General features: G+C 43.0%; 1 protein-coding gene across 1 annotated transcript in view; it reads right to left on the reverse strand.

Annotated features, from left to right (window-relative positions):
* The window catches only part of tfpia (tissue factor pathway inhibitor a), a 35,725-nt gene extending 12,155 nt beyond the window's left edge, over positions 1-23,570 (reverse strand). Inside the window, exons 1-2 of the mRNA XM_053439418.1 lie at positions 23,402-23,570; positions 4,414-4,617 (exon numbers count right to left, since the gene is read on the reverse strand). Coding sequence (XP_053295393.1) covers positions 4,414-4,617; positions 23,402-23,474 — 277 coding nt within the window. The 5' untranslated portion in view covers positions 23,475-23,570. The remainder of the gene's footprint in view (positions 1-4,413; positions 4,618-23,401) is intronic.
* Between the last annotated feature and the right edge of the window lie 4,027 nt (positions 23,571-27,597).

The raw sequence follows: 27,597 nt of genomic DNA on the forward strand, positions 1-27,597 counted from the left end.
CCCCGGGCCGAAATAAGTAAATAAATGCCGAATACATATTTCTCAAAGATGGCTTCTGTGATTTTAGGTCTTTCTTATCCCTTATCTATGTTCAAATGCACATTTTACCAGTAAGTCAATTAGTTATTTAATACTGTAAAAATGATTGACAGCCAATTAGTTGCTATTGTCCAGACTCGGGCTCCAAATGATCAAGATGACAGTGTTCGTATCTGGGATAGTTTCACTTCATTTAGTCCATATTTAAATACAGATTAAAGTCAAAATCTTAATTTTGGACGTAGTTTGTTTAAATTGGAAAAAACGTTTATTTATTTCCATCACAGTTTTGACTTTTGCTTTCAAATCAAAGGTAAAGCTCAGCAAACATGGATACCGGGCGAAGGGGCGTGATGCACTTTAGATAAAAGCAACAACAAGAAGGTGTCAAAATAAACTGCAACATAAAGAAAAACATTTCAACCAACAACCAGTGAGTAAGCTTTATAGCTCTGTTTAATGGACTCATTTTCTTTATGATAGAAAAAACACATTATGTTATTTACACCTGAGTAGGACTCTGACGTTCCACCTTCACATTCCCGTCCAGTTTTATTTTTATATATCGACTGAAGAGCAGCTGCAGTCGACACAACGACAAATCTCTCGTGACAGCACAGACGTGTTAGTGAGGAGACAGACGGAGACACACTCACAACATCAACATGGAGCACACACACTAATTGCCTGCAGGATGCAAATTCATTCACTGTCCTCTTGTCTGACTGCTCGATGAGGAGATGAGGAGGTGAAGGTTACCCTTTGCCAGTGGGAGAAAGCACTCTGTCCCACCACAGAATAACAGGCCATTTAAACACATTGATAGATGTGTTATTGCCAATGCGTGCAAGGGCGTATTTAATGGTGCACAGGCAGGCTTGAGTGTAAGAGGTGTGTTTCATGCTGTAGGTGACAGACAGTGTCACATACAGCACACAGCTGTTATGTCAGAGAAGAAGAGGCGTTCCTCTCAACACACACACACACACTATCTGAGCGCGCCCCACTCAGCTGAAGTGCTTTTAAACTAAACCTTCGAAGACAATGCGTCTCACCCTGAATTCTGGATATGTTTAACTCTAATTGTCGTGGCTTTGATTGCTTTTAAAAGAGCAGCAACTTGAAGATGCATTACTGACGCCCCACTTAACACAACGACTCATAGTATCACTCCACTCTCATCCAACCACGTGCTCCTTTGTGCCCTCAGCCATGTGACTGCACATTGCACAGCACCCACTGTCAAACACGGAAAACTACATGTCAGGAAAGAACCACTGCACATTTTGTACTAAATCTATTACAAAGAATAGACAAATTGCACAAGAACACAACTTTGATCCCAATCTCCACACTGCACATTTTTCAAAAAAACAGCCTTGTGTACACAGCATTATTTTTTACTTTTTTGTAAATACTTCCTTTGTCCCTTTGTGCATTCTGCTTTCCTGTGCTGCTGTGTGTGATTTGTGAGTTTCCAGAGAGGATCAATTAAAGGTTGTTTTATACTTTCAACACGACACTTAACAGCAGCTGGCAAGTTTAGTCTTGACCATGTTCAGATCAAGGAATGGCTTCAGTTGTCCTGTTTCTTTCCACACACACACACACCTTCCCAGTGACCTATATCCATCTGCTTTTAGTCATCCTCCGTTTCTCTGGCATTGTTACAACACAAAAGATGCTTTGTTTCACATGCAGTGTTGTAATTCAGCTCCTGTGTGTGTACGAGTGCAGCGCCTGTTGCTCCCGAGCTGCTTCAGATTGACCCCTGGTCCATCAGTGAGTTCTCCTCAAACAGTTCTACAATATACTGTCTCTATTTTATTGTGTGTGTGCTGGACGTTGTGTGTAGAGCTTTTTATAAACAGTCCATAGTGCAGAGTGAAGTTTGAAAAACGTTGTGTTCATCCTACCTGGTTTATCTGCAGTGAAGATTGTGTTCAGTCACTGTTTTCATCAAATGAAACTGAGTTTGAATAATCTATTCCATTCCATCTATTTATCGCAGTTGTGCCACTAATAAAATAAATTGAGTCGCCAGGTTTTTATGTAATATGCTAAAACCTGTGGCTTTCACCTTGGTTCCACATGAAGAAGAAAATATGATGATGAGGATAATTGAGAATATAAAAGGAATTTGTTCATATAATCTCTAGGAAAAAGCTAATGTATCAGAAGCAAGCTCTCTTTGATTCTCCCATCCTGTGCCTCACGATGAAATTGATAATGTGACAAATCCAATAACCAAACACATTATCGCCAACTTTACTTTAAATTATAGAAGCGTGTTCCAATTGCAAACCAATCTGTGTGTGAGGAAGGTTTTTTATACCCACATGGTATCAGGGTGGAGAGAGAGGGAATTAACTGGATCCCTGTGAATGTCTGGATGGTTTTATCTGCATGTTCAACTCATCACTGACCTGGGAACTGCCACCAACCCCCCCCCCCCCCCATCCACATCCACATTTTTCATTCCATCCAGAATTATGGATTTCTTAATTGAACACTGAGCCTTTCTTGCATTTTTCAAGCAGCAGAGACACAAACATCTAATGAACACGAACACACTGCTCATGTAAAACACAGTCAACCACCCATGTATAATACTAATTACTGTACACAGACTTAATTCTGTGATACAACCCCTCCTCCCTCTTTATTGCTGTGTTTGCTCACTCGGTTGATGAATGATTTGCCAGTGATGGCTCCTATCTAATCTAATCAAACTGCATTATGAAGCATGGTCCTGCCTGCTAATGGAGGAGGATGCCACCTGTGGACGGATTCCTGAGAACTTTTGGTTTTTCACTTCAAAACAGAATTTTTTTTTATCTGCTGAGAGGATAGGGAGAAAAATAATTGTACAGAAATACAAAAAAAAGTGTTTTCAATCTTACATGCATTAATTTATTCATGCTTCTCCTTGGCTAACCACAGCTATGCAAATGAGAAACAGCTGTGTATATATTAAACCAGCTAATCAGCAGCTGGAGTTTTGGTGGTTGGTTTCCTATGGGCGGCGAGGAGCATTTATCATTGGTGCACCTAGTTTTGTGGAATCATATTATCTGAAGCCTTCACAAAGGCAGACAAATTTTTGCAAGAAAACAAAAATTACAAACGCTCAAAGAAGCATGAGGAGCCAGCAGGAGTTAAAGTCAACGATCCGTCATATAACAGAGAAGAACACTATGTTCCAGTTAATCTACGGAGGGCGAGGCCGACGGGGCAGAGTGTGATGCAACGAGGATACATTTAGTGCAAACCAGTCCTAAAGAAACTGGTGTGTAGCCTCGACTGTAGTTTGTGGTGCCAGCCCAGTACAGTGGAGATGCATTTGTTTTACATGAACACGTGGATACACAGAAAGTGGAGTTTTGGGGGCATTTGGATGAGAGGCCCAAATGCAAAGGAAAAAGTTTGCTTTTAAAATATTCACCCTGGTCTGGTCAGGGCATAAATTCAGAAAATGTCTCCAAAAATGAATAAATGAATATATATAAAGGTAGGCGTATGTGCTTATGCATAAAGGGATATTTGTATATGCTCATATTTCATCATTGTATTAACATTTAAAGCACTCTGACCTTTTCTATGAAATGCTGCTAAACAAATAAAAAAATGTAATTAAACTGAGCTGAATATTTTTGCAACACTAGTTTTCCAAGCTTGACTTCCTTAGCAGCAGGAACCAGGAGAGGCTGTCAGTTTGATCCTGGTCACATGTCAGCAGGGCAGCGGGCTGGAGATGGACACACAGCGGTGACCTCTGTACAAGACCTTTTCTATCTTTGACCACACATGGGTCACACATTTCACAAGCAGGGCCAAGTGATTCATAGTGACTCTTATAGTGAAGAAACTGTTTCTTCTCGAGGCCGCACACGTCCAGAGTCTCTGGCACCGTTAAAATGATGGATTCTATATTTTATCATGGTCAGTTTGAAAATATTTAAAAATCCATTTTTCAGTACGAGGATCCATCTCCCAAGAGATGAGGAAAATTGGGAAATTTACATTTTTAGAGTCTGAACAACACTCTTTTAATCGTAAGGATAAATTCATTCTACTTTATCATCAATCTATTGGCCTATGTGTAACCCATAAATAATACAATACTGACTGCCTCTCTTCAAAGTGGCCATTTTGTCAATAATCAATACTGGCGTTGCTCCACTTTGGCCACATGCTAACAAAATGACTTTGTAATAAGATTGAATGCCCACGTTCGGAATAAAGTCTAATAAGGAACAGTCCTCAAAAACAAATCTGATTCCTTGTAAGCAATAAGCAGCCCGATGCTTTAAAACATCATTTTTGAATCTGGGAATCATTTAGTTGTCATGTTGCTGTCAGTGTCGGACTCACCTGAGACAAGACACATTTCCTCACACTCCTCCATGGTCTCAAAGTTGTTGGCGTTCCCTCCACAGCCTCCGTATTCAAACAGCTCGCAGTGACCCGTGTCCACGTTGAAGAAGAACCTCTCCTTGCTGGCCTTGCACGGCCCCACCTCATCCTTCATGGCGCACAACTCGTTGAAGATGAAGAGCTCGGGTTGGCCTCCTCCTGCTGCAGCGGGACAGAAAGACAGCGTTTAGTTCTCCACTTCCTGTGCCACTCTGTGGGGGGGTTTCAATGTTTGGGGGAGAAAGAAATTAGGTCATAGCATCAAACTCTAACCTCAGGCTTTGAGATAAGGTAAAGTGTCATGGCAGTATAATTTCCAAAAGGCTGTTTGACAGCTTACTGTCTTTGTGCTGCGTCGTGCAGGGAGGCTGTGTGGAGGATTCGATAAGTGCTCAGAGAAAGGAGCTGTGACCTGAATGACTCAACATTGTGACAGAATAATTAACCACATGCAAATGTCAGGAAATAAAGTCTGTAGAGCTCACATGCTATTTTTGATATTTATAAATAACTTGAAAATAAAACACCCGCAGGCACAGGTCTCCAGGTGTTTCTATTCAACCTCATGATGCAAAGAGAATGAGGCACCTCTATCCCCTCCAGTGCATGGAAGCAGATCCAGGTTTGTGGCAGTTGGCAGAAGAAGAGTGACTGAACGCTGTGGAAATCTCCCAGCATGCACCAGACAGCATTAGCTTTCCCTGGGGCAGATCTAGTGGCCTATTGCAGAGAGTGAGCGTTTGTGTTTTTACATCATCTGTTAGAACAGTCGCCCAAACAGCAAGAAGCTTCCGGGTTTGAGCCGCAGGGGCAGATCAAGGGGTGGGACTGGGGGGCAATGGCCCCTGTGGATATCTGATTGGACCCTAAAGTACCTCTGTCCTGTCAGGAGTTTTAATAAACTAGACACTTACTAACAATACCATCAGTAAATGTCAGTTTGTTACGAATAAAAATGAACAGGGAACGACAGGCAAGTTGGGTTAATTGGAGAAGCTGAATTTCTGGTGACCTGTCAGCCAGGATTGGCTCGAGCCGTTGTGTGATGGTCAAAAGGTTACTGCTCAACCTTTGAGGGTTGTGGGCGTGGGCGCGGCGGGGGGGGGGGGGGGGGGGGGGGGGGGTAGATAATGGATGTGTGACTGTCTGTTTGATGAGAGGTCAGTTCAAATTGTGTGGGACACATTTTCCCACAATTGTCAAACATCACAAAGGCACCTGCTGTGGACTGTTGGCTCCAACAACCTCTGATGCCAACGTTAATGTCAACGTCTGCCTCTGTCCTTTAGGTCGGGTCTGTTCAGCCCGGTTGTAGGGAAGCAATAACTTCAATAATCACTAAGAAGTCAGGAATATCCAATATTTATGGAATACAAGTCAACTCCCACATACGTTCTTTAAGCAGTTATCTGTAGCACATATTTAGATTTAGCTTTTTATTGGTTTAATTCTTCTTCATCATCGAAGGTATTTTGAACTTAACCAACATTAAGTTCTCTTTCCTGTAAGGTGCAAAGTTTCATCAGCACACCGCCTCTAAAAGGAGACATGCTGCCCTTTCCCCAGCACAGCAGTCCACTAACAGTCCCTCCACCAGACCAGGTAATAAGGGCAACAGCTCACCACTGTAACACTCCTGCTCCACCCGTCCAATTCCATCTTACAACCGGGAGCTGAGGGAACACAAATCAAACACTACCAATCTCCTCCCTTCCACATGACCTATGGTATTGCTGCTGCATGTCAGAGGTGGAGTGAGGGGGGCTACAGGCTGATCCCTGCAGTCTGGTGGTGGTGGTTCTTTTTTTACTTTCTTCTTGCTGTGGCTGATAAGCAGCAGCAGACTGGGTCAACAGGGGAGAAGTTACACATCGGCACAAGAGAAGTGGGTCTGTGTCTGTCAGCCAGCCGCATGGTGGCTGTATGTCAGGAGAGTTACTGCTCTGCAGTTGTACACCTCCACAACCACTGCATGTTCAGTCCCTGGAAGTGCTCTGGACATGTTACATTCATGATAATATGAGGCCACTGTGAGTGTGCCCCTTCATCACTGAATTCTAATCAATTATTCTTTGTGTCAATTGGTTGAAATTGGAGGTAGACTTCAGAATCTGTTCATTATTGAGTCAAATTGAATACTTGTCCCAAAGTTGAAGAATGTCCCTCGAGGCGTCCTTGAGATTTTCCATTCACTAAAAAGGTTTTCTGAGGTCACAGTTACCTAAACTTTTTAAACTCTTAAAATCCATTCAGTCCAGCTGTCAATCCAACTGAATGGTTATACCAAATATTAAGAAATCCCCTGGAGATGCTCTTGAGTGTTTGAGGTTTATAATAAGGGGACTGACGGTCAGACAGATTGACAAACAGAAAACACAGTCCTCTGACCACTGGCTGTTGACAGGCAGAGGCAAAACAACACATCATCTCCAGTAGTGTCGATAAAAATAATCTGTCCACCTGCAGAAATCTGTGAATCATCAGAGCCAACACATTCATGAGCAGCGGTTATTAGAACAAGGGCTTCTCGAGTGCTTGTACTTGACTGAAGGAAGTCCACACAATCTGAAATCTCAGCAGGGGTCAACTCTCTGTTCTCGACACACTGTTATTATCAGGTGGAGCGTTCACAGTGAGATTTGAATACAATATAGAATATCACACAACTCAACGTGTAAAGGTATTTTTTCCTCTAGTCTCTACACTAAGAAAATATTGCAAAAAAGTAACAGACTTGACTGGAATCAGGTTAAACTTGAATGGAGGTGAATGTATATTTCCAACCAGAATGTCCCTCAGTCGTAGTAGAAACTCAAGGTTTATGTATTATTCTCTAAGAAATCAATGAAAATATTGAAAAACGAAATGTTAAACTAAGTGAAAATAAAATGCCGACAGAATAGAATCTCCTTTGTGGAGGTAACAAGAAGCTGAGAATTCACAATCTCTAAACTATGCTTAGATTGACTTAACCTGAATGTCTTGTTTCATAACGTGTTCATTATGATGACTTGTTTTAGTGTCTTTTCAAATATAATTTAAATATTCTTATTCCTTATGCATTCCAACGTCTCTATAAAGCACCATGAACTGCCTCCTGTCTGCATTGAGCTCTATAAATAACTCGGCCTATCTCTGGACCGTATGGAAGCAATAGATCTCCCTTATCTGGTTATTTATTCAGCCAACAGCAGCAGTTTACTTATGATGCAAGTCATTTATCAGCGGTCCCCATGTTGAGGCCTCAGTTCCATCGTCACCCTGACCAACACCACCATGCTCACTGCTGCCCCCCCCCCCCTCCTGAACAAACTATACAGAGAAATAATGACGAGTTCAGATTGTTTGCTCTTGTATCCTTCGCTGGATTCCTCGAGCTGCCATGGCTGCAGCAGAATCCTTCCTTTAGGAGAAAGAGGACAGAGGCAGTGCAGCCTGTTCTTTGTGAAGAACAATCTCCTCCAAACAGAAAATTCAATAAGTTAGAACTCGGCTGCCCTGGAAAGAAAGGGAGGAAAACAGGTTCTTTCCATTGATTTCCACTCGTCTTGTCTGAGGAACATCCTGCTCGTTGCACTCCGCTCTGTGTCAATCACTCACGTCCAATATCCAGATGGAGCCTTTGTGAGGCAGCTTGAGACACAACAGAAGAGGGAGAAGGAAATGTTTCATCTCGGCAAGGAAAACCAGAAATGATGCCGAAGAAAATTGTGTGCACATGTGAACCCACGCATTTCAAGCCCAGTTTAAACATATACAAAACTAGGACAGATGTTTGGACGAATCCAGTTTAGTACACAATCAAATAAAGTGAAGAAAATATAAAGGAGAAGAGAAGAAAATGTCACAGCATCAGTTTTATCTATAAATATGTCATCATTTAAACGTGCATTACATAACTCCGGCCTCTAGGGGTCGCCCAAAACAATAACAAAAGACCTAGTTTGATGATGTTGTAAAGCAGCAAGGGATCATGGGAGTTCTTGTCGTTATCACACATCGTCAATCAACATTTTAATGAAGAATTGTGACATATCAAATCTTCAACTATCAGGATTTCGACCACATGGTTCTTTCCACACAGTTTCTTGGGAACTGTGGGAGTTTACTGGGAACACACCCAGTATAGAACAAAGCCGACCTGCTTTGGGATGGTTGGGTACATTGTTAAAACGTTACATAATAGATCAACGGGCAGATTTTCCGTTAACCAGCAGCACCGGTCAGTCGACATGTGAGTCACAACAGTGGAATAAAGTTTGTGTTTTGTTTCCATCAAACACTTAATTGGTCCGGGGTGTTGGTTTGGTTGTTGAACTGTTTTCCAGAGACGATCCTTTATTTGGGTCAAGCTCATAACAGACTCAGGTCTTTACTTCTGAACTCTCCTGTTCCTCCACGTGTTCAAACTAAGCTCAGTCTGTCAGTGGAGCCGGAGTCATGTCAGGCTTTCCACTGTGTCCCCCGATGACGCTAAGCTACCATGAATAACACTTCCTCCAGAATGTCCATATTAAGTCCCCGTCTTCATTGGCAGCCGGCAAGTTAATTAGAGTGTGAAAATATAATTTCTGCTAATGAGAAACCGAGAGCAGCAGAGTGACGATTGTGAACACGACTCCATGTGTCTGAGGGAAATGTAGGGAAACCTTTTTTATACCCGGCCTTTATTAACCACCAGTCTTTACTTGTGTGTCTGGAAACTTGTGCATCATGAAGTTTAAAGATGAGAAATTAATTATGGATACAGGGATTTGAACACTGTCTGTGAGCGACTCTCAAATCCAAACAAAGCTCCAGAAGTGTGGACAGGAATCCTCCACTTTGTTAAACAGAGAGTGTGAGGAGATAAATACACACACACACACACACAAGACATTCGCACCATCCTTGGAGGTCGACCAACAAATCAGCCTTGATATATGGATCATGCTAAGTAGGCAAAGCGATTTTAGAATGCGTCGAATTTCCATTGGCAGCTGTAGTCTGCTGACAGGCTCCGCTTGGCCAAGACTTCCACACACACACACAGACACACACATTTGGATAAAGATCTGAGTTGCTCAATATGCGCACTATGCCAAACGTCTCTGTAATTCCCCATATGGGCGAGTTGAGTTGTTTCGAGGCCCGGTCTCAGCTTGTTCAGTACCAGACGATTATCCTCTCTCCTCATTTCTAGGTCCTCCAGCAGAGAGAGAGCGACTGTGCAGCAGCCACGGAGAGCGGAGCAGCAGCCAACAACAACAACAACAACCACAACAACAACAACGTAAAGGTTAGAGTAGAGAACAAATCCCCGATGAGCAAACACCATCAACAGGATGACAGTAAAGTAGATGTGGTCAGAAACAGCTGGAGAGTGAGAGAGCGAGAGCGAGAGCGAGAGCGAGAGAGAGAGAGAGAGAGAGAGAGAGAGAGAGAGAGAGAGAGAGAGAGAGAGAGAGAGAGAGAGAGAGAGACGGACGAGGACACAAAGAGAAGTGTTCCGTGATCTGTCTATAGAAACGCCCTCATAGAAATGTGTGTATGCTCTTTTAATGGCATTTCTATAGAAACCTTTAGAGCACACACGTTCTGTGAGGCGTGTCCCTCTCAACAGTTTCCCTTGTTGTGTTATTGAGTCAGAAAGTACAAAAGGTTAATGACATATTTAAAGTCTTACTGAGTTAGAACAAAAGCAAACATAACCACGTTCAGACTTTTTGTCCAATGAAAACAATAAGAAACTTATTAATTCACCAACTAACAGATTATAGGTATTTATTAGGGTCTGATGATCTGCTAATTTAAAGCAGCTTCAGCGATTATAAAAGTCTAATGGAACAAGATGTCTTATGACTTTGTGTAATGTCTAAATTTATATCAATGGTCAAGTTAGTCAATGCTGTTGGACGACTCTTTTCCTTGATGACCCACTTTGCTAAATGGTTAATGAAGCACAGACGTTCCAGTTAGTAGGACTGTTGTTGGATCACAGCCCCTGGTCAGTGATCTTTGGTGAAGGAACCATGAGGGGGGGGGGTGGACGGTGCCAGTGGAGATACGTCCACAGTTCACTGGGAGGACTCATGTGTGTTTTCACAGCCGTGCCCTGAGACCAGGGGACAAAAAGGCTGAGGATGAGTCACAGCCTGTCCCAAGGTCTTACAGCTAAACTCAGAGCAACTCAGGCTGTCCTCATCTGTGTGTGTGTGTGTGTGTGTGTGTGTGTGTGTGTGTGTGTGTGTGTGTGTGTGTGTGTGTGTGTGTGTGTGTGTGTGTGTGTGTGTGTGTGTGTGTGTGTGTGTGTGTGTGTGTAAGTGCACATTTTAAAAGATGTGTTTTATTTTTTTTTTCTCAATTTTCAAAGCTTGTCATTACATTTCCAAGGGAAAGGAAGAAGCAGTAAATAGATGTGTTTATTTATTTTTTATTTGATTAAAGACATCTATTGTATGTGGCCTAAACAGTATGAGAAAAACCTACCAGGTTCTTGTGGTTGAGAATGTATATGTTACTTTAAAAAGAGAGATGCATTGTGGGCTATTTCTGGCCCTAATGTTGCTGAGAGAGTTTCAATCTGATCTTTCTCTGCTTCATTAGCCACAAAACACCATCTTGTTCACGTGCAGCAGTGATTAAGGGACGGAACCGTGGTAATGAGGTCTCCATGAGCTGTCAATCATGTTTCACCCATATTGTTATAGCATCTAACAAGTAATTAAAAACAAAATTAGTGCTAAAATAAGACCAGGAACAAACAGTGGGATAGAGAGAGCTACCTTAAATGAAAGAATCTATTTTTAAGATTTATTTGACATGAACTTTGATTTTCTAGTTTGGTCTCATCCACAAACATGAAGGAGGCAGCGTCACTTTTGTACTTATGCATTAAAATGTTTATTTAATTTTCTTTTAAATGTCATTTTAACACATTTAATGTTACTTAAAATCGTCTTCATATTACCTTCATTGTATGTAAAGTGCTATACAAATATATATATAAAAGAGTTTATTACTGTTATTATTACTTTTGGGAGCCCTCATGTTGTTTATATATAATCTATGATTCAGTGATGTGGAGACCGGTGACTCATCGGGGCTTGAGGTTCAAAGTGAGTCACATTTGTTTCCTTTTAGATTTTTACTCCAAGAGGCTTTGTCCCATTTGATAAAACAAATAATGAGCAGAGCACATTTGACAACATGAATACAGAGGCACAGTGGAGCAGCTCAATATTCTACAGAAAAGGGTTTGTGGGGAATGAAACTGTATGGAAACAATGACCACCCCAGGCCCCCCCCCCCCCCCCTCCCCTGACAGATCATTTCACATCTCAGCTCATTACAGAAAGAAGACTTTGGCCTCAGCTCGTCCGCAGAGTGCACTTCCTGCGTCGCTCTATGTGTTGAGATCAAAGTGGACCTCAAGCACCTTCTCACAGGCTTTCTCCATCACATCAAAGGGTCCCCATTGAAACACGGGACACGGCTCCAGTTTGAATCTGTTTCCATTTCTACAAACAATGAAAAAGCTGAGAGCTCTGACCCTACAGCCGGAGAGAGGAGGGAACCTGCTCATGTCGGGGGGGGGGGGGGGGGAGGCCTGGTCCTGCAAGGCTCGGTACACAGAGCATGGCACAAACTCAGCCAGGATTAGCTGGTGTGATCGCAGGTGGAAAAACAGACTCACATAAAAGATCGTGCAATATCCAGTAGGAAAAAAGGTCAGTGTGCAAACGCAGCTTTGCTTTCTCCTTCGCTCTAAATAGAAGCCCTGCAGGGAAGCCATCTTAATTATCTAAAGGGCTTGTGGGAGCCATGCATTTTTAATCAGCCTGTTGGTATGGCAGGTGGTGAGGGAGGAGGGATGCAATGGGAAAGTTAATTGTCGTTCCTCAACTCAATGGCTTTTGTGCCTGTTTATCCACGGCCAGGCTGGATTCAACATTCATCTCATTTTGCCTTTTCCTTCCACAAGTTTATTTTTTTTGTCTGGGTTTTTCAAACGTAAGACCCCGGTCAGATAAAACAAGAAAAACAACATCCTTCTGCCGCCTCGTGGATTCAACCCTCTTCCCTGTATCTAGCAGCTGCAAGCTTGAGTATCTGCTTTTTATCAACTGACTTTCTCCCGATGTCAGCTCAGCGGTGGAAATCCCTGCAACCCCCCCCCCCCCCCACCCCCCTCTGCAACGGCATTATCTGTTCCTGGCACCATCTAATTTGAGCCCCTACCTGTTTCCCACTTGGTCTCGATAACAAAAACAACAGCGAGGTCCAGAAATCCCTCCTGCTCCAGGGAATCTGCCAAATCCACGCTCCTCCGACATTAGCAAAGTCCGAAACCAAACAATCCCACTCAATGCCAATTAGAATCTGTCTTGGCTGGTGCTCGGCCAATCAATTGGGCTAAGTGCATTTCCTGGACTCCTGTGTGTGTGTGTGTGTGTGTGTGTGTGTGTGTGTGTGTGAGAGAGAGAGACATTTCAGGCTGGTGACAGATATCCTCAAACCACTCGTGACTTTGCAACAGCTCAGGCAAGCAAACTGGTTGTGATGGTCCTTTAATGTAACAGGCGATGGCAGCTTCTCCGTCCAGAAGGCGCATATGGCAAACGATGATGTGGACATATGATGACATGATGCGAGTTTGCCATGAGTTGCACAGGACTGTTGGGGGGGGGGGGAAGACCGATTGCACCATCTGCCAAACTGTGAATTATTCATATCGTGCCTTTGCAACAACAAGCGACTGGTTCACAAGGACGAAGGTGATTCAGACCAGTAAAAGAAAAAGAAGGTTGCAAACGTAAAAAAAAAATCAAATCAAAAGTTTTCACTACACAGAGTTGTCCCTGCTCATGATAACACATTACTCAGTCCAATGAAATCGTATTACCTGACATGTCCAGGCCTGCGTCGTCAATGTAGACGGTTTGATAAACTCCTGTTACCCCTACGTCAAAAACTAAATCTCTAAAAAAAGGGAACACGTGACCTGGCATCTGGCCTATCGCACCATCCTCCGCAAAACCGAGGCCTCAGCCGAGCGTGGAGCGTCTCAGGTGGTTCCCCTCCACGTGGCCTGGTAGCGTTGGGCCATCAGGACACAGCAGATTGCTCAAGCCCCCTTGAGTCTCTTCAACAGATCAGGGATCAGATGCACACATGGAAGCACGGAGGGCTTCTTGGCCAAGACCTGCGTGTAAACCAGGTTCAGAGGAAATTCATTCGCTGTGTTGCAAACCAGCTCATCTCACATCCGCTGTGGATTCAGTGTGAATTGAACAGCTGCTTGTTTTAGGTGGATCTCTTCCAGGGTGTTGGTGGGGAGTCTGATTCCGACATTAGTTATCGTCGCTTGGGGGAAAATGTGAAATGGGCCAAACTGTGGGCGAGCGCTCATCAGAATAAGGCATCATTAAAAAAAAATTATTATCCCAACAAATAAGGAGACGATATGAATTAAAGACGTGTAAACAGACACTAATAAGCATCAACAAGGACACTCTGATAAACACTTTAAAACCCCCCAGGCCGACAGCACAGTAGGTTTCAATGGAAGAGTATATATATGAATGTTTACAGCTTTAAGGCCTGTTAATGTTCTACTAGGAGGTAAAGCTAAAGCACACGCTGCCTGTAGAGCTCCTGCACGATGGCTGGATAATCTCTGACCAGAAGAATCAGCATAAGTTTAATAAAAATGCGTTAAAAATCGAATTCTAAACTCATTCATATCTTTTATAGAGGGTTTGAGGCACAACAGCGATAATGTGCAGATGCAATTCTGTCTGTAGGGTCGCCCCCTAGTCTTCTTCAGTGTTTTATTTCATCCTCAAAATTCATTTAATACGTGAATTCTAAACCGTCCACGCTGCAGACTCTGCAACTCTGTTATCTGGCTGCAATATCACCTGCATGTGAATCCAATATGAGGCTGTTCCTCATCTCCACCATCTCACCGCTGTGTGTGTGTGTGTGTGAGCGGTGTTTTAATGAGAGTGCCGTTCGCCTCAGGGCAACATCGTCTTCTGTCACAATATCAGGAAAGAGGCGACACTTAACCGAGTCGATAACACCCAGAGGATGGGATCACAGGCAGGAGTCTGAGCAGCCGCCACCGAGAGCATCGACCACATGGAGACAAAACCCTATTGTACTGCTCGTTTTGTCTCGTCTGAGGAGCCGAGCTTAAACGCTACTTTCCTTAATGCATCACCGATACCCCCCCCCCCTAGCGAGGGATGGAAGTATGGGGAGTGTGCAGGAGGAGGAGGAGGAGGAGGAGGAGGTGTTGGTTAAAGTGTCTCATGAAACTTTGAACAACTGAGTTTTTCTTATAGGGGATCACACACACACACACACACACACACACACACACACACACACACACACACACACTAACACACAAAAGAAGCCTTATAAGTGAGGAGGAAGTATTTACACATAAATAAGCAAGTAAATACTCAAGTAAAAGTATGTAAGTACTGGCATTTAAATTGAAAGTACTTGCCGAGCGTAACCTATTCCCTATATCGACTGTGTCAACTCTCTATTCTGTTCAAAACAAGAATAGGTCAGACTCTGATGTGTGAGTCGGGGTCTAATTATACCCACCCGCTCTAATTGGATCAGAAGACTCCCTCTCGTTATTGATTACTTTCCAAAATATAAAATATATTGTAAATATTTAATGGAGTCAACAAAGTTTGGAGTATCTTGAAAACGCTATAAATATCCCAAATTACAATAAATGATAAAAGAAACAGATTCAGACTAATTCTCGTATCTTAATATATTCGTGCAGCTCGGCTCTGCCTGTTAACATGACTCATCAGGACCTATTCAGGTTTTCATGGCTCACGATTTCCTTTCATGTGATGTTTTTGTGCCACTGTGCAATTATTATTATTATTATGAATGTTATCAGCGAGTCTCAACAACCTGCTGCTGGAGAGGCAGCTCCTGAGGGCGCGTTCGGCTCAGCAGCCTCTCATCTCATTAACGCCCCAACATAACAGTGTTTTCACCCAGTGACAAAGAGACCAGTCCCATCAGCCACCGAGTAAAGAGAGAGAGCCGGCCCGAAAGCCACAGAGTAACTCCATCAGTGGAAGCAAACCATGAGTGGACCTTCAAGGACTCCATGGACTTCAGCCATCACTGTTTGTGTCTCGGGCTCCTGTTGTATGATGTGAATCTGATTACACGGCCTCATTCCCCCGCTCTGTGCAAATGTCATCCTCCAGCGATTACATTGCAGACGCTCTCCAGATTGGACGAGAGAATCGATGCAGCGCCGAGCAGGTTATCGGTCAGACCATACAAATGGGGGAAAGGGGAGAATGCTTCTTTTATTGGCGGCTGGTGAGAGTCACTGATACTGAGAGTTAAGCTCGGGAGCAGGCGAGCGGTTAATCCTGCTGCTGCTGCTGGGATCCCACCTGAGCAGCAAGCGATGACAAACACAAGTTCAGCTGAGTTTACACTGGTTTGTGTTGCATCTCCACAACGTCCCAAGTCGGCACCATCTCATTTCTGTCCTTTCTGACATATAGTCACTTTGATGGTGTCACAGACAGATTTAAAGACACTAGGAGCAGGATTCAATTCAAATCGCTTTAATTTGTAAAGCTACCAAATCATAACATGCAGTATCTCAAGGAACTTTACATATCAAGGTCGTGACCTCGAAGATTATAGAGAAACAGTTCCCACAGAAAGATGGAAGAGGTGGAAAAGAGAGGAGAGAAGAGAGAGAGAGCCCAGGGACAGTTGTGTAACCCTCATATTATAATATTACAATGACCATGATGGTTGAGGGATGTTTATCGATGTGATAACACTGCAGCGTTGCTCTTACTTTAGGACCGGAGCATATAACCATTTGTTGATTTACTGTTTAAACACGACTATGTGCTCAGACAACGCACACGATGTCAAAGACGTGAGTAGAATAACACGAGGAAGAGCATGAACCCCTGATAAGACCCTACAGTCACCTCCAATTAAACAAGCTGCCTCGATATCTGTTCCCTGAATATGACAGAATATGAAATTTTATTTCAATGCATCCTGTGCACCAAGAGAAATTAAAGAAGTTGTTTATTTCCCGTGCAAGTGGCGCCTATTAAAATCAAGGGATGAGCAAATTTTGCTATTCATCCTTTTGGATATGAAAATAAATAGCTGGAGCATTACCAACCTGTTCAGTTTCAGGTGAGAGGAGAACAAAGACACGTTGCTTTAAATAGATCAAAGTACTAAGGAGCAATCAGACCGTTGTGTCGAAAATATGACTTTCATGCAAATCATGAAAAAGAAGAAGACACAACTACACAGTGGGGATCTGAGAAACGCTGCGTCTAGACACAAATACTCTGCTGTTTGGAATAATGAAATATTCCCAGATCTGCCAATATCCTGCTGTTACTGTTCTTCTTCTTTATCTTATTGTATCGCCATATTCCAATATTAAAACATGTCTTTTATACGCTTCCATTACCACAGTCACAACACATGTGCTGTGTGAGTCAGAGCTTTACACAAGCCTGAAGGATCCAGGCTGCACTATGTTGTAGTTGAAAATGCTCGTGTGCAGAGTTTGTGTTGATTGGATCTTTGTTGACTCACGGTCAGATGCAAACCACCTCGATGAAGGAGAGACATCTGAAAACATCTAGTAAATAAATCACGGTGCACTGAAGAGGAGCTATTCATGGTGTGAGACTGACACAGCATTGAACCTGGCTGTTTTCCTAAAGATGGAGATTGAGGTAGAGAAAGTAAAGATGGACAGAACTCAACACATTATCCACAGACTGTGATTTTTCACATGTAGCTGGCGGTGGAAGCAGCTCGGTTGTGATCTCACTTTCTATGATCATCAACATCAAGCGGTGAAAAACAAGACAACCAACGTCCACTCCCACCGAGTCTGAACTGGCACGGAGCGGAGACGAGTCCTCACTTGTCCTGCGTCTTTCACTGCCTCTTCTGCAAGTTCAGACCCAGTTCACGTCTCTGCTTTGTCCCTTTAAACCTTTCTTACACGCTAATGACACCAGTTGCTCTGGTTTAGAGCCAAGCTGACAAGGATCCTGCACACGCTATCACGTGAGCTTTTTTTTTCTGGCTAAACTGTATCAACAAATACTGGGCTGAGCAAATACTCTTTGCAAAAGTGAGTTTAAAACTAAATCCATTGATACGAGTTAATTCAGAACTTTACATGGTAGATTAAGGGAAGTATTCAGGCCACTGTGTTGCTCTTTCAATCCACATGCAACCGCTGCATGCAACTAAAACATAATGACAAAGTGTGGACATGATTTTAGAAATGTTTCATGCTCAAATATCTTATTTACTGAAGTATTCAAACTCTGTCCTTTGCACTACAACCTCAGGTCAGGGTTGGGGTCAGGTATCCACACTTAGATGGAAAATACTGGAAACTGAACTGGTTTCATATCATTTTCTGTGAGGAGTTTACATGCTCTCCTAAGTGTGAGTGGTTTTCTTCAGGTGCTCTGCTTCCCTCACACAGGATGCACCCCCGCCTCTTGTATTCACTACAGCCCCCCTTGCCCACCAGCCTCAAAGCAGTAAACGGTATACAGGATGGATGGACTACAGCATTAGCATCGACTCTGACTTTGTAAAGGTGAGGAGCAATATCCTCTGTTCTGATGAAACAATATGTGAACCCCCCCAGGACGAGAGTCTGACAGTTCTTCAGCAGCTCAGACAAAGTCCAGCCTTCATCTCTGTGGACCTGAAAATGGCCGTTTAGAGATGATTCCCCTTCTCTCTGATGGAGCTTGAGAGAACCTGTCAGGAAGAAACGGATAAACCGTCCAGATCCAAGTGTGCAGGGTTTGTAGGAACTGACCCAAGAAGAAAACAAGGCTCTGACAGGATAGATGCATGTGAAGGAATCAATGGAAACTTCACAATAAAGGCAGCTGAGGTCACTGCATGTTTCCTCTCCCATGCTTTCATTTAGGCATCTGTGCATTCCTCAGTTCTGTTGTGACTTACAACAACTCTTATCTCCTAAAGTTCAGTGTCCTATAGAACACATCACTTCCTGAAACCCGCCCTCCTTAAATAAAACCCTATCCTAACTGTGACTCATACAGGAAGTAGTATATAGCCTTATCCTTTTGCAGATGTCCAGTTGAACTTTCCTGCAGAAACGTTCCCAGTTCGGAAACAATACCAGTATCTCCTGAAACTAACCAAAGAGAGAGAGTCACGACTGCAGCCCGACGTCCCTAATTAGCATCCCTGTATCTGTCAATCACCCTCTGTGCAGAATGTGAACCAACTTTCCAATTAGGAGTCAACGTTTAAGAGATTAAAGCTACAGAGAGAAAGTAATAATGTGTCCCCGGCTGCAGACTGTGCTGCTCAAACACAGATCTCTCAGTCGGGGGTTTTCTTTTTTGTTTTCTCAGTCCAATTTGTGCGACTGAAAAAAATAAACCGAAAGGAAAAGTGTCAACAAGAGAAATACAATAACTGGAATAAGCTGTATTTATGCTGTAGGAGCTAAAAAACAGGAAAAGTAACCAGGGACGAACCAGATCTGATCTTAAAAAATGTTTATGTACCAAAATGCAACAATTTGATCGATTATTTATCTCATGTCTCTGAAAACTATAGAGCTGGAATCAGAGAAGACTTTTACAACTCAAGTTTAACAACTGATTGTTCCTGATTATATTTATCTTGATAGAATAGATGATTTAGCAACTAATTGTTTTATCCATAACGATAACAGATGTATAATCACATTTAAATCCTATTATTTGATATATTACTGAATATATAGATGCAGTAAGTTGATGATTCACAAGTGGCCGACATCTCAGGAGGGGAAATTCCAAGAAATATCTGGAGACAATCTATAAATATCTAAAAAGCTTCTCAGAGAACTAATTCAGCAGTCACCATGTGTCTCTATACACAATCGCCTTGTGGAGAAAAGCTTCCTCACTTGTTTTACACTGAACTCTGTGATTCTGCAGCAGACGAGTTTGGAAGAACTTCTGAGAAACGTTTGAAACGATCATAAATCACATTGTTGTCCTCAAACAACTAGATAACGAAATGCAAGTGTCTTAATGAGATCATAACTCTCTTTTAGCTGTAGGGTATAAATCATAAATCCCTGTATGCAGTATCACTACACATTATATACTGCATTAATTAAGCAGGAAGATACATCATATACTCGCTATGCATAACTGAGACACAATAGAAAACAGCAGGGACGGAAACCAGTGAGGTAGCTGGAGGCTTTTACCTGGAGTGGGATCCAACCCTATGTCTACAGAGATGCTGTGTTGGGAACGAGCTGGAAGCGTCTGAACCAGGCCACATGCACAACTGGGATTCGATCAAGCCAAGTTCTCCACCTCAGAACTATGGCCCCTTCTGAGAGGGTGGCACGAAGCAGCAGTGAACAGGAAGCTGAAACCGGCTCCGTTGAAGCAAAGGTAGATTATTTCATTGCCCATTAAATGACTCTGAGTTCCTTTCCACTGGTATCTGGAGTTATTAAATCGCTGAGGCCGACTTGAAGCAATAACACTTATTAAAGAACCACAGCCTCTTCCTCTCGTTGGCTTCAGCTGCAGCATCGTCACAGGGAAAAGTTAAATTCTACGAAGAAGCTGCTGACTCACATGTCTCAGAATCAAGAGCCCTTTCAGGTTTTTATGGGCTCCTGTGAGGAGGACCATATTAAATGATTGAACACATGAATCACACTAACTTCTCAGAAGGGGATTTGGTTGGAACTGCTGCTTTTTGGCGTCTTAACGTTTCACGGAGAAAATAATGAAGTCACTCCCACCTGGCTCCACAGGTTCGGGTCAGTCAGTCCAGAACAGAACTGGGTGTTTTTGCAGTAGTCAGTTTTTTTTTGTTTGTCTCAAATTCAATCTTAAGTTGTGTGTGTCTCCTCAGAATGAGACATCTTCAGGATGTACACACAGTTGTTGAGTGTGTGTTGTAGGTTGTCTGACACATAAGCAGGTTCCATAATAAACAACTTACTTGTGTTTACTTGTTATGTCCTGACACCTCTCGGCAAACCCTTGCCCAAGTTTTGCAAACTCACCAGTGTGTTCAGATTTCACAGCAGGCTTTTGTTCCTGCAGAGGAGGAAAATGCAGTGTTTGCACACAATGTACATTTCACTTCTTCCAGCAGCTCTGCAGTGGAAACCAGGCTCCTTCACTGAGTCTCTCTCCAAATGAGGTTGAGCTTCTGAATACGTTTACATGTACAGAGATATTACTATTGACCTCATTCTGAAGTAGAAACAAAACCCTCAGTGGAGTCCCTTTATGAAACCACATTTAAATTCACTAGATCCAGATTAAATCTGCAAATTGCACACTCTCATAAATATCAGTGCACTGAAAATGTCTCCTTTACATCCAGATTTGTGAATTATTCATTAGAAGAACAATGAAAACAGTAAAACGCCTTGCAATGTTAAAGAAAGTGGAAAATACAAAATTCCCAAATGATGTGAAAACTCCAACACGTTGTTATAATGTGATTAAGAAGTTTACACGTCAACATAACATGTGTTGTTTTTATTTTTAATAGGGGAGTTTCCCCACAGGCCAAATCTAATTGTCTTGTCTCTCAGTATTAATAGTTTTACAGTGTAAAATAGAGAACTGAGTAGTATCTAATCTGAGTTCTCTCTGTTTCAATGTGGTGCCAGCAGCGGCCACCGCGAGTTCACACGAGGTTATCAAGATGTTCTGAGAATCCCTTTTAATGTCGGCTGCACGGCCAAAGTCAGAATCCACCGACTGTGCAGCAGTTTCAAATCTAGGAGTCGAGCCTCCTCATGTCTTCAGGCCTCGAGTCGAGTGTGTGAGCGGCGGATGAGTCCGAGTGAAGTGGGAACACACCATCGCTGTGACTCCACTCTGACTCACGTCTCAGTTCTCTGTCAAAGGCTCGATGGAGATATCGACCACACGGACCGAAGCAGCCGTTCACCAAGCAACAAATAATTCCATGTGTTGTCAGGGAAAACAAAAAACCTCAGAATACGAAATAAGTACTAATTAAAAGTGGAGAAAACCAAACAAGACTTGACAAATATCAGGCCCCCCCGAGGCAGAAGCTGAACTCAAACAGAGTGTGAGAGCGAGCGCGTGTGCAAACACACAATCCAGACTTTTCATTAGGCGTCGCTAAAAATCACTGAAAGTCCAGAAGACGTTGACCTACACAGAATAATGACTATCTGCACTTTCCAGCTGCAGTCATCGAGTGGCACAGTGGGTTTCAAGAGACAGTGTTGGTCGGTGCTGTTCTGCAGCCGTTAATTAAGATGGCACCGGGCTGCACAGGCCCCTCCCACGCTGAGGCCGGAGGACCACTTCAGAAGGAGAGCGAGCGTCTAATTAAATGTCTCCGTAAATTAATGAGACCCAGTGTTTACGCCTGCGTGAGACGATTAGAGAAGCTCCGGACACCGAGCAGCAGGGACACTGATGTCACGTCTCTGGGAGGCTCAGCGGGAGACTCGGTGTTTGACATCTCAAAACAAATCTGACCAACTTTGTTATGTAGTGTTTTGATTTAATCGATAATATCTCTTGAATGATCAGAATATCACAAAGCTGGGATCTGTAGCTATCGAGCATTGAACCTGTAGAGCTGGGCCACAAGATTAAAATCTTCATATCAGTTGTTTACTTGTTGAGTTTACAGACAGTTGAAAGTGAAGGTTTGTGGTTTAAACTCGTCCTGATGAACAGAGATTGACAAACACTTGATAAACAGGAAAAGTCTTTACAAATATGAGGTTTATTAATTATAATATCTGTTAAATCTCCTCAAGCATGAAGCATGAAGGTCCATCTAACTTATGTTAGTTCTTAAAGAAGCTTTTTGGGAACTGTTTGTAAAATGGTTTCTATTTGGTCTGCATATATTTTTATCACACATTCTGCTCATATAGACTGGAAACTTCCCCTTCATCCTGGGAAGTGATGCACAGAAACCATCTGTATGTCACTGAGAGATAAGGGAGGAAGGACACTACAGACCCCCCCCCCCCCCCCCCCCCCTGCCTTTAGCCAGCCTCTGACCCCACGCTCTCCAAATGAACTTTCTGTACTTTCCTCTTAATTAACTTCCATTAAAAAAGAGAGTGCGACCAGCTCAGTTCTCGCTCTCAGGGAAGGAGGAAAGCGAAGAGAGAAGCTGTTTTTGCAGTTTCTCCTCCACTTTGGACCAGAGCTGCCTCCGGTTCACTCAGCTCCGTGCAGCTCGTGGATGTGTGTGACACCCAAGCCCTGCAGCCTCATTACCGCCTGCAGGCTGCGCCACCGCGGGACAGGAGGAGGAGGAGGAGGAGGAGGTGCCAGGCGGGTTCAGGTGTGGGTCTCGATCTGGACTTTGGCTCCCGAATGACGCCACCATCCCTCCCCACACTAATGAAGAGTTAAAAGGGCCTCGCAACAACACAACACAACAAACCAAGCCCTGCAGTGACGGTGGCGACAGACACAGACCAGGGTATACAGTATAATACAAGTATCACCTAATGAGCCATAATTCAAGATACATAAACCAAGTTGTTATAAACACAGTTTTCAGTCAGTTTAACCAGACTTCCCGACGCGTAATAGTTCCGTTTGTTTTGGTTTAACAGACACATACAAAAGCAAACTATTCTTTATTATAGCAACAATAACACCAGCAACACGTTGACAGACTGACAACAGCGTTCAAACAAGAATAAACGTGTTAAAAGTGTTAACGTGCCCAAAGTTTGGGACTCTTTACGCATTTTACGCACGAGTTTCAGAGAGGAAAACACTTTGCCACCACTGCCGTCGTAGTTGAGAGAAAGTGTGAACACGTTTAAAATAGTAATCCGCGCACACGTTTCCTTCCAATCCAGTCATCTTACCTTGTCCATGTCTTCTGCAGGAGCCGAGGCAGGAGAGCGCGCACAGAATCCACCACTTGCCCAATAGAGCCATGCTGCTGCGAGGAGGACTGATCAGCGATGAATGTAAAGTTCAGTGGGAAACTTCATCAAGTTGAAGGGCTGACGTTGTGTTACTGCGCGTGCGTGTGTGAGTAAGAGCGAGCGTGTGTTTGTGGGTGCGTACTTCCGTCTGATAACAGCAGCAGCAGCAGCAGTGCGTGTGCGGGCTCGATGGAATTGAAATTCTCAACCATTTCCTTCACACCAACGCAAAGTTTTCCAGAATTTCCCTGGAGTCAAAACGTTTACTAGGAAATTAAAAGGAAAAACCAATGAGATATTTGTGATATTATGTTTTATCTTATTACCTCCTTTCACTGCTTATTATTCCTGCCTTAGAATTTGATAATATAGAGAACATGAGCAAAAGCATCTCAGCAGAAAGTGTGTAGCAGCCTCACAGGCTCCATTTCTCTGCCGGGCCCCAGGTTGCTTCTTCTCAGCCTCTCAGCAGCACTTCAGTCGGCAGCAATTCATCCCACAGTGATGAGACATTTTCATCCGAAGCCCATTACCCAAACTCAGCTGTCTGCTCCGTTCAGGGGAGTCGTGGCAGAGTAATGGGCTCTGGTCTGAAAGCTCCTCCAGCTCCTCCAGGCCTCTGCTTGTGACACACGGTGTAATTTAACTGCGAGCTGGCACATAGATATATATGTACTCTGAAGTTATAGTCTGCCGGGGACCTTTATACTCCATATCGTCATCCATTACACACTTAACTACGGCATTTAACAGGGACACAGGTGTTTAAACATGGATGATGCATTTCTTCCAAGGCGGAGGATTTGAATCACAGAATAAAGGGAAAACAGATTTTTACCGTTAAGCTGTTCTCCTCAATCACACAGAGAATAAAAGATGGCTGTCATGAGTTGGGTAAAATGTATGATTTCAACATTTTGAAATTCACTCATGTGTCAGGATTTAGGGCATGATGGAAAATCTGAAGACATGAGAGAAATCCACGTGTTAACAGACGACCTGACAAAGACAAAGGGAAACACAGAAACAGAAGGGAGGAGGAGATAACTGAACGCAGGTGAAACACACAAGGACAGGTTCAGACAATCACAAGGGCGGAAAAGATGACAAAGATGGAAGTAACGCAAGAGAGACCCACACAGAAAGAAGTTTCAAAATGAAACAAAGACATCAAGACTGGGAAAAAGAACAGATTTGAATTCTTTTGAACAGAGCCGGGCTGTTTCTTCCTGTCTCCCTATTTCTATATCTTCATATTTAGCATGAGGCGTAATGTGATATCAATCTTCTAACATTGTGGAAAGAAAGAAAAGCTTTCCCTAAAAACTAGAAAACTACCATACCTACACTGAACTACACTAAAATCACATGATCACTATTCATAACTCCACATCGTGTGCTGTTGTTTATAATAAACCTCAACACAAGTTCAGATCATTTCCTGTTTGAACCCTTTCATTCAGTTCACACTTCAAACCTAAAGGTCGACACAACCACTGACCCTGGGCCTGATGGGTCAGGAAGTAACAACGTTAAAGCATTAGTTGTTTTTTTGACTTTCATAGTATATATGCAGAAGGTTTATAGATTTAAAGTTATCTAGTGTTTACCAAACTCTAGAGTATTGTTAACTTTAACTATAGGTAAAGTTAGGGTTGGTCAGTTGTTTGTCAAACTTCTCTTATAGCCATCAATATATGAAATAAATTAAAAACTTGCAAAGTCCAAAGCTGACCAATCATTTCATTTGCTCTGAAGTCCAGTTACAGAAAACTCAGCTTTTACCAGTGGGCTGATGGGAGGGTATGGGATGTACTGGTTGTTTTCTTTGTCTGCTCTTTCTAACTCTTCCAGGACTAACAACCCAAAGCTTTATTCAAATTCTTCACTAAAGATATACGAGTTCCATTGATCCATGTTTTCATACTTGTAGTGTGTATAAATCCCAAGTGCTGTTAAAGAAAGCAAAGGAAACTGATCTCCACACTCAAAGTGTCTGTGCTGTTCTCGGATGCTGCTGCCGGTGCCAAGAACAACTCTCCTTCCAGACAAGACTGAGACAGGGGGTCTGGGCTCAACCCCCTGGAACAGCTGGGACAATCTGTGCGGGGGAAAGTTAATATTTGCTTCCTCTCCCCTGAAGAGGAGCCGGGCCCTGAACCCAGTGTGCGCATGCAGCTGATAAACAGCCAGCAGCAGCAGACAGCGGAGCCCCGGTCAGATCCCGGGAGGGAACGCAATGACTGTGATGCAGAGTAGAGAAAAGGGCAAAGATGCTCAGGCTGCCTTCCCTCGGCAAATAAGGGTTTGGAATCAGGCAATAAAGATCTTCGAATCTCTCCAAGCGTGCTGCGGATAATTGAGTCTGATACGATCATGGAGATGTTATTAACTTTATGACTCAGTTAAATGACATCAACCTCCCTGAGTAAACCGTGACTACTGCAGTTTGCATTGGCCAATATGGAAGTGAGCAGCACCTTGAGAAAGTGTGTCACGGTTGATAAATATAATAAACATCCAGAGGTGCAGTCGGTTGGTTTCAGATTTACAGAGCGGCCTCAATGTATTCAGCTGTAAAGCACATTGCACATAATATAAATACTACTGAAGTTTGTTGTTGCAGTTTGAGCCAAAAAACTAAACAAACTCAAACAGAACTATTGTTAAGTATTTAAAACACATTGAAAAAAAAGGAAGCGGCGAGAAACAAAGAAAGATATTTCTCTTGTTGGAGATGGAGGAGACCAAAACAGAGCTAAAAGAGGAGAAACTATTGGATTCATATGGAAACATGTTGAATGCTAATGTTAGCTAGCATGTTAGCCAACAACAACTTGTGGTGTCGGGCAGAACGTTGCTGACACCTGCCCCCAGGAGGCCAAACAATGTCACACTAGAATTTGGCTACATTGTTTTTATTTTGCTGTCTCAAATTAGCTGTGTTTTTTATACAATTCATAAGAGTTAACATTAAATGTATAGAAAATGTAAATACATGTACAGTTATATGAATTTCTCTCCTGTTAAAAAGATAATTACACTCACTTTGAAGATTCCTGACAGAAAAAGCGAAACCAGACTTGGAACCTGGTTGAATTCTGTCCATGAGCAGATTTGTCCTTGTTTGGACGAAACTTGGATCACACCAGTTCACAGTCTTGGCACTTTGTGTAATTCTCAGTGTGTGTTAGCTCAGCTGTGCATACACGTGTGTGTGGGTTGCCAGTGGGACAGGAATGTGCCTGTCTGTGAGACTAATCGTGCGCTCACTGTCTTCAGGGAAACTGTGGCCCTGTGGTCTCGCCACCTTCTCAGTGGAAAGAGTGAGAGAAAGTGAAAAATCACATGGTCAGATCGGCAGGAAAAAGCCCTGATGGAATTTCCTGAGCGCTAATTTTCCCACGATATCATAACCTCAATACCCCCCCCCCCCCCCTCCCCTTTTAAAACCATGTGTTGGAGGAATAAACTGCTCACACTTTGTGGCTGAGGAGCAGATGAAATGTCAGCGTCTGTCGTCTGCTCTCGTGTCCTCGTGATAACTTCAGAGATAAATGGTTGGATGAAGAAACATTATATACAAATTAATGCTACTATTCATTTGGAGACATGTTCAATTATTAACAGTTTGTGTAGGAAGGGAAATAAATGCAAATTGCATCTAACATAAGGGAATGTTTGTCTTTTATGACTTTAATTTAAACACTAAAATTGACTGTTTAATGGGACATTGTTTATACATATACATATAAAACATTTGCCAACTACACAACATTATAATGTGTGAATTTGTGCATGTTTCTGTCCATCTTCTGCAAACAGAAGTTCATCAGCTGTTTTGTGGGTTTTAGTTTTGCAAAGTCCTTAAAGCCGTCCTTCTCTGTCCCGCTGCAGCTCTACTCAGCCTCTTCACCCTGCTCTGCTCAGTTAACACTTACAGTCCTTCAGCTCCAGTAGAAAACCTCCACCGCAGCCTAGTGTGTTTCAAGTTATCAGGGACAGAAGTATAAATAGTCAGGATGTGTTGGTGGTGCAGCGTGGTGATTTATCGAGGGGACTAACGAAGCCTTCAACGAAGTTCCTCTACGTGCTCAGAGGGTTGTGGGGTCAAACGCAGCAGCTGACAATTT

The sequence above is a fragment of the Pleuronectes platessa genome, chromosome 14 (assembly GCF_947347685.1).
Source record: "Pleuronectes platessa chromosome 14, fPlePla1.1, whole genome shotgun sequence".
In the NCBI taxonomy this organism is placed as follows: domain Eukaryota; kingdom Metazoa; phylum Chordata; class Actinopteri; order Pleuronectiformes; family Pleuronectidae; genus Pleuronectes; species Pleuronectes platessa.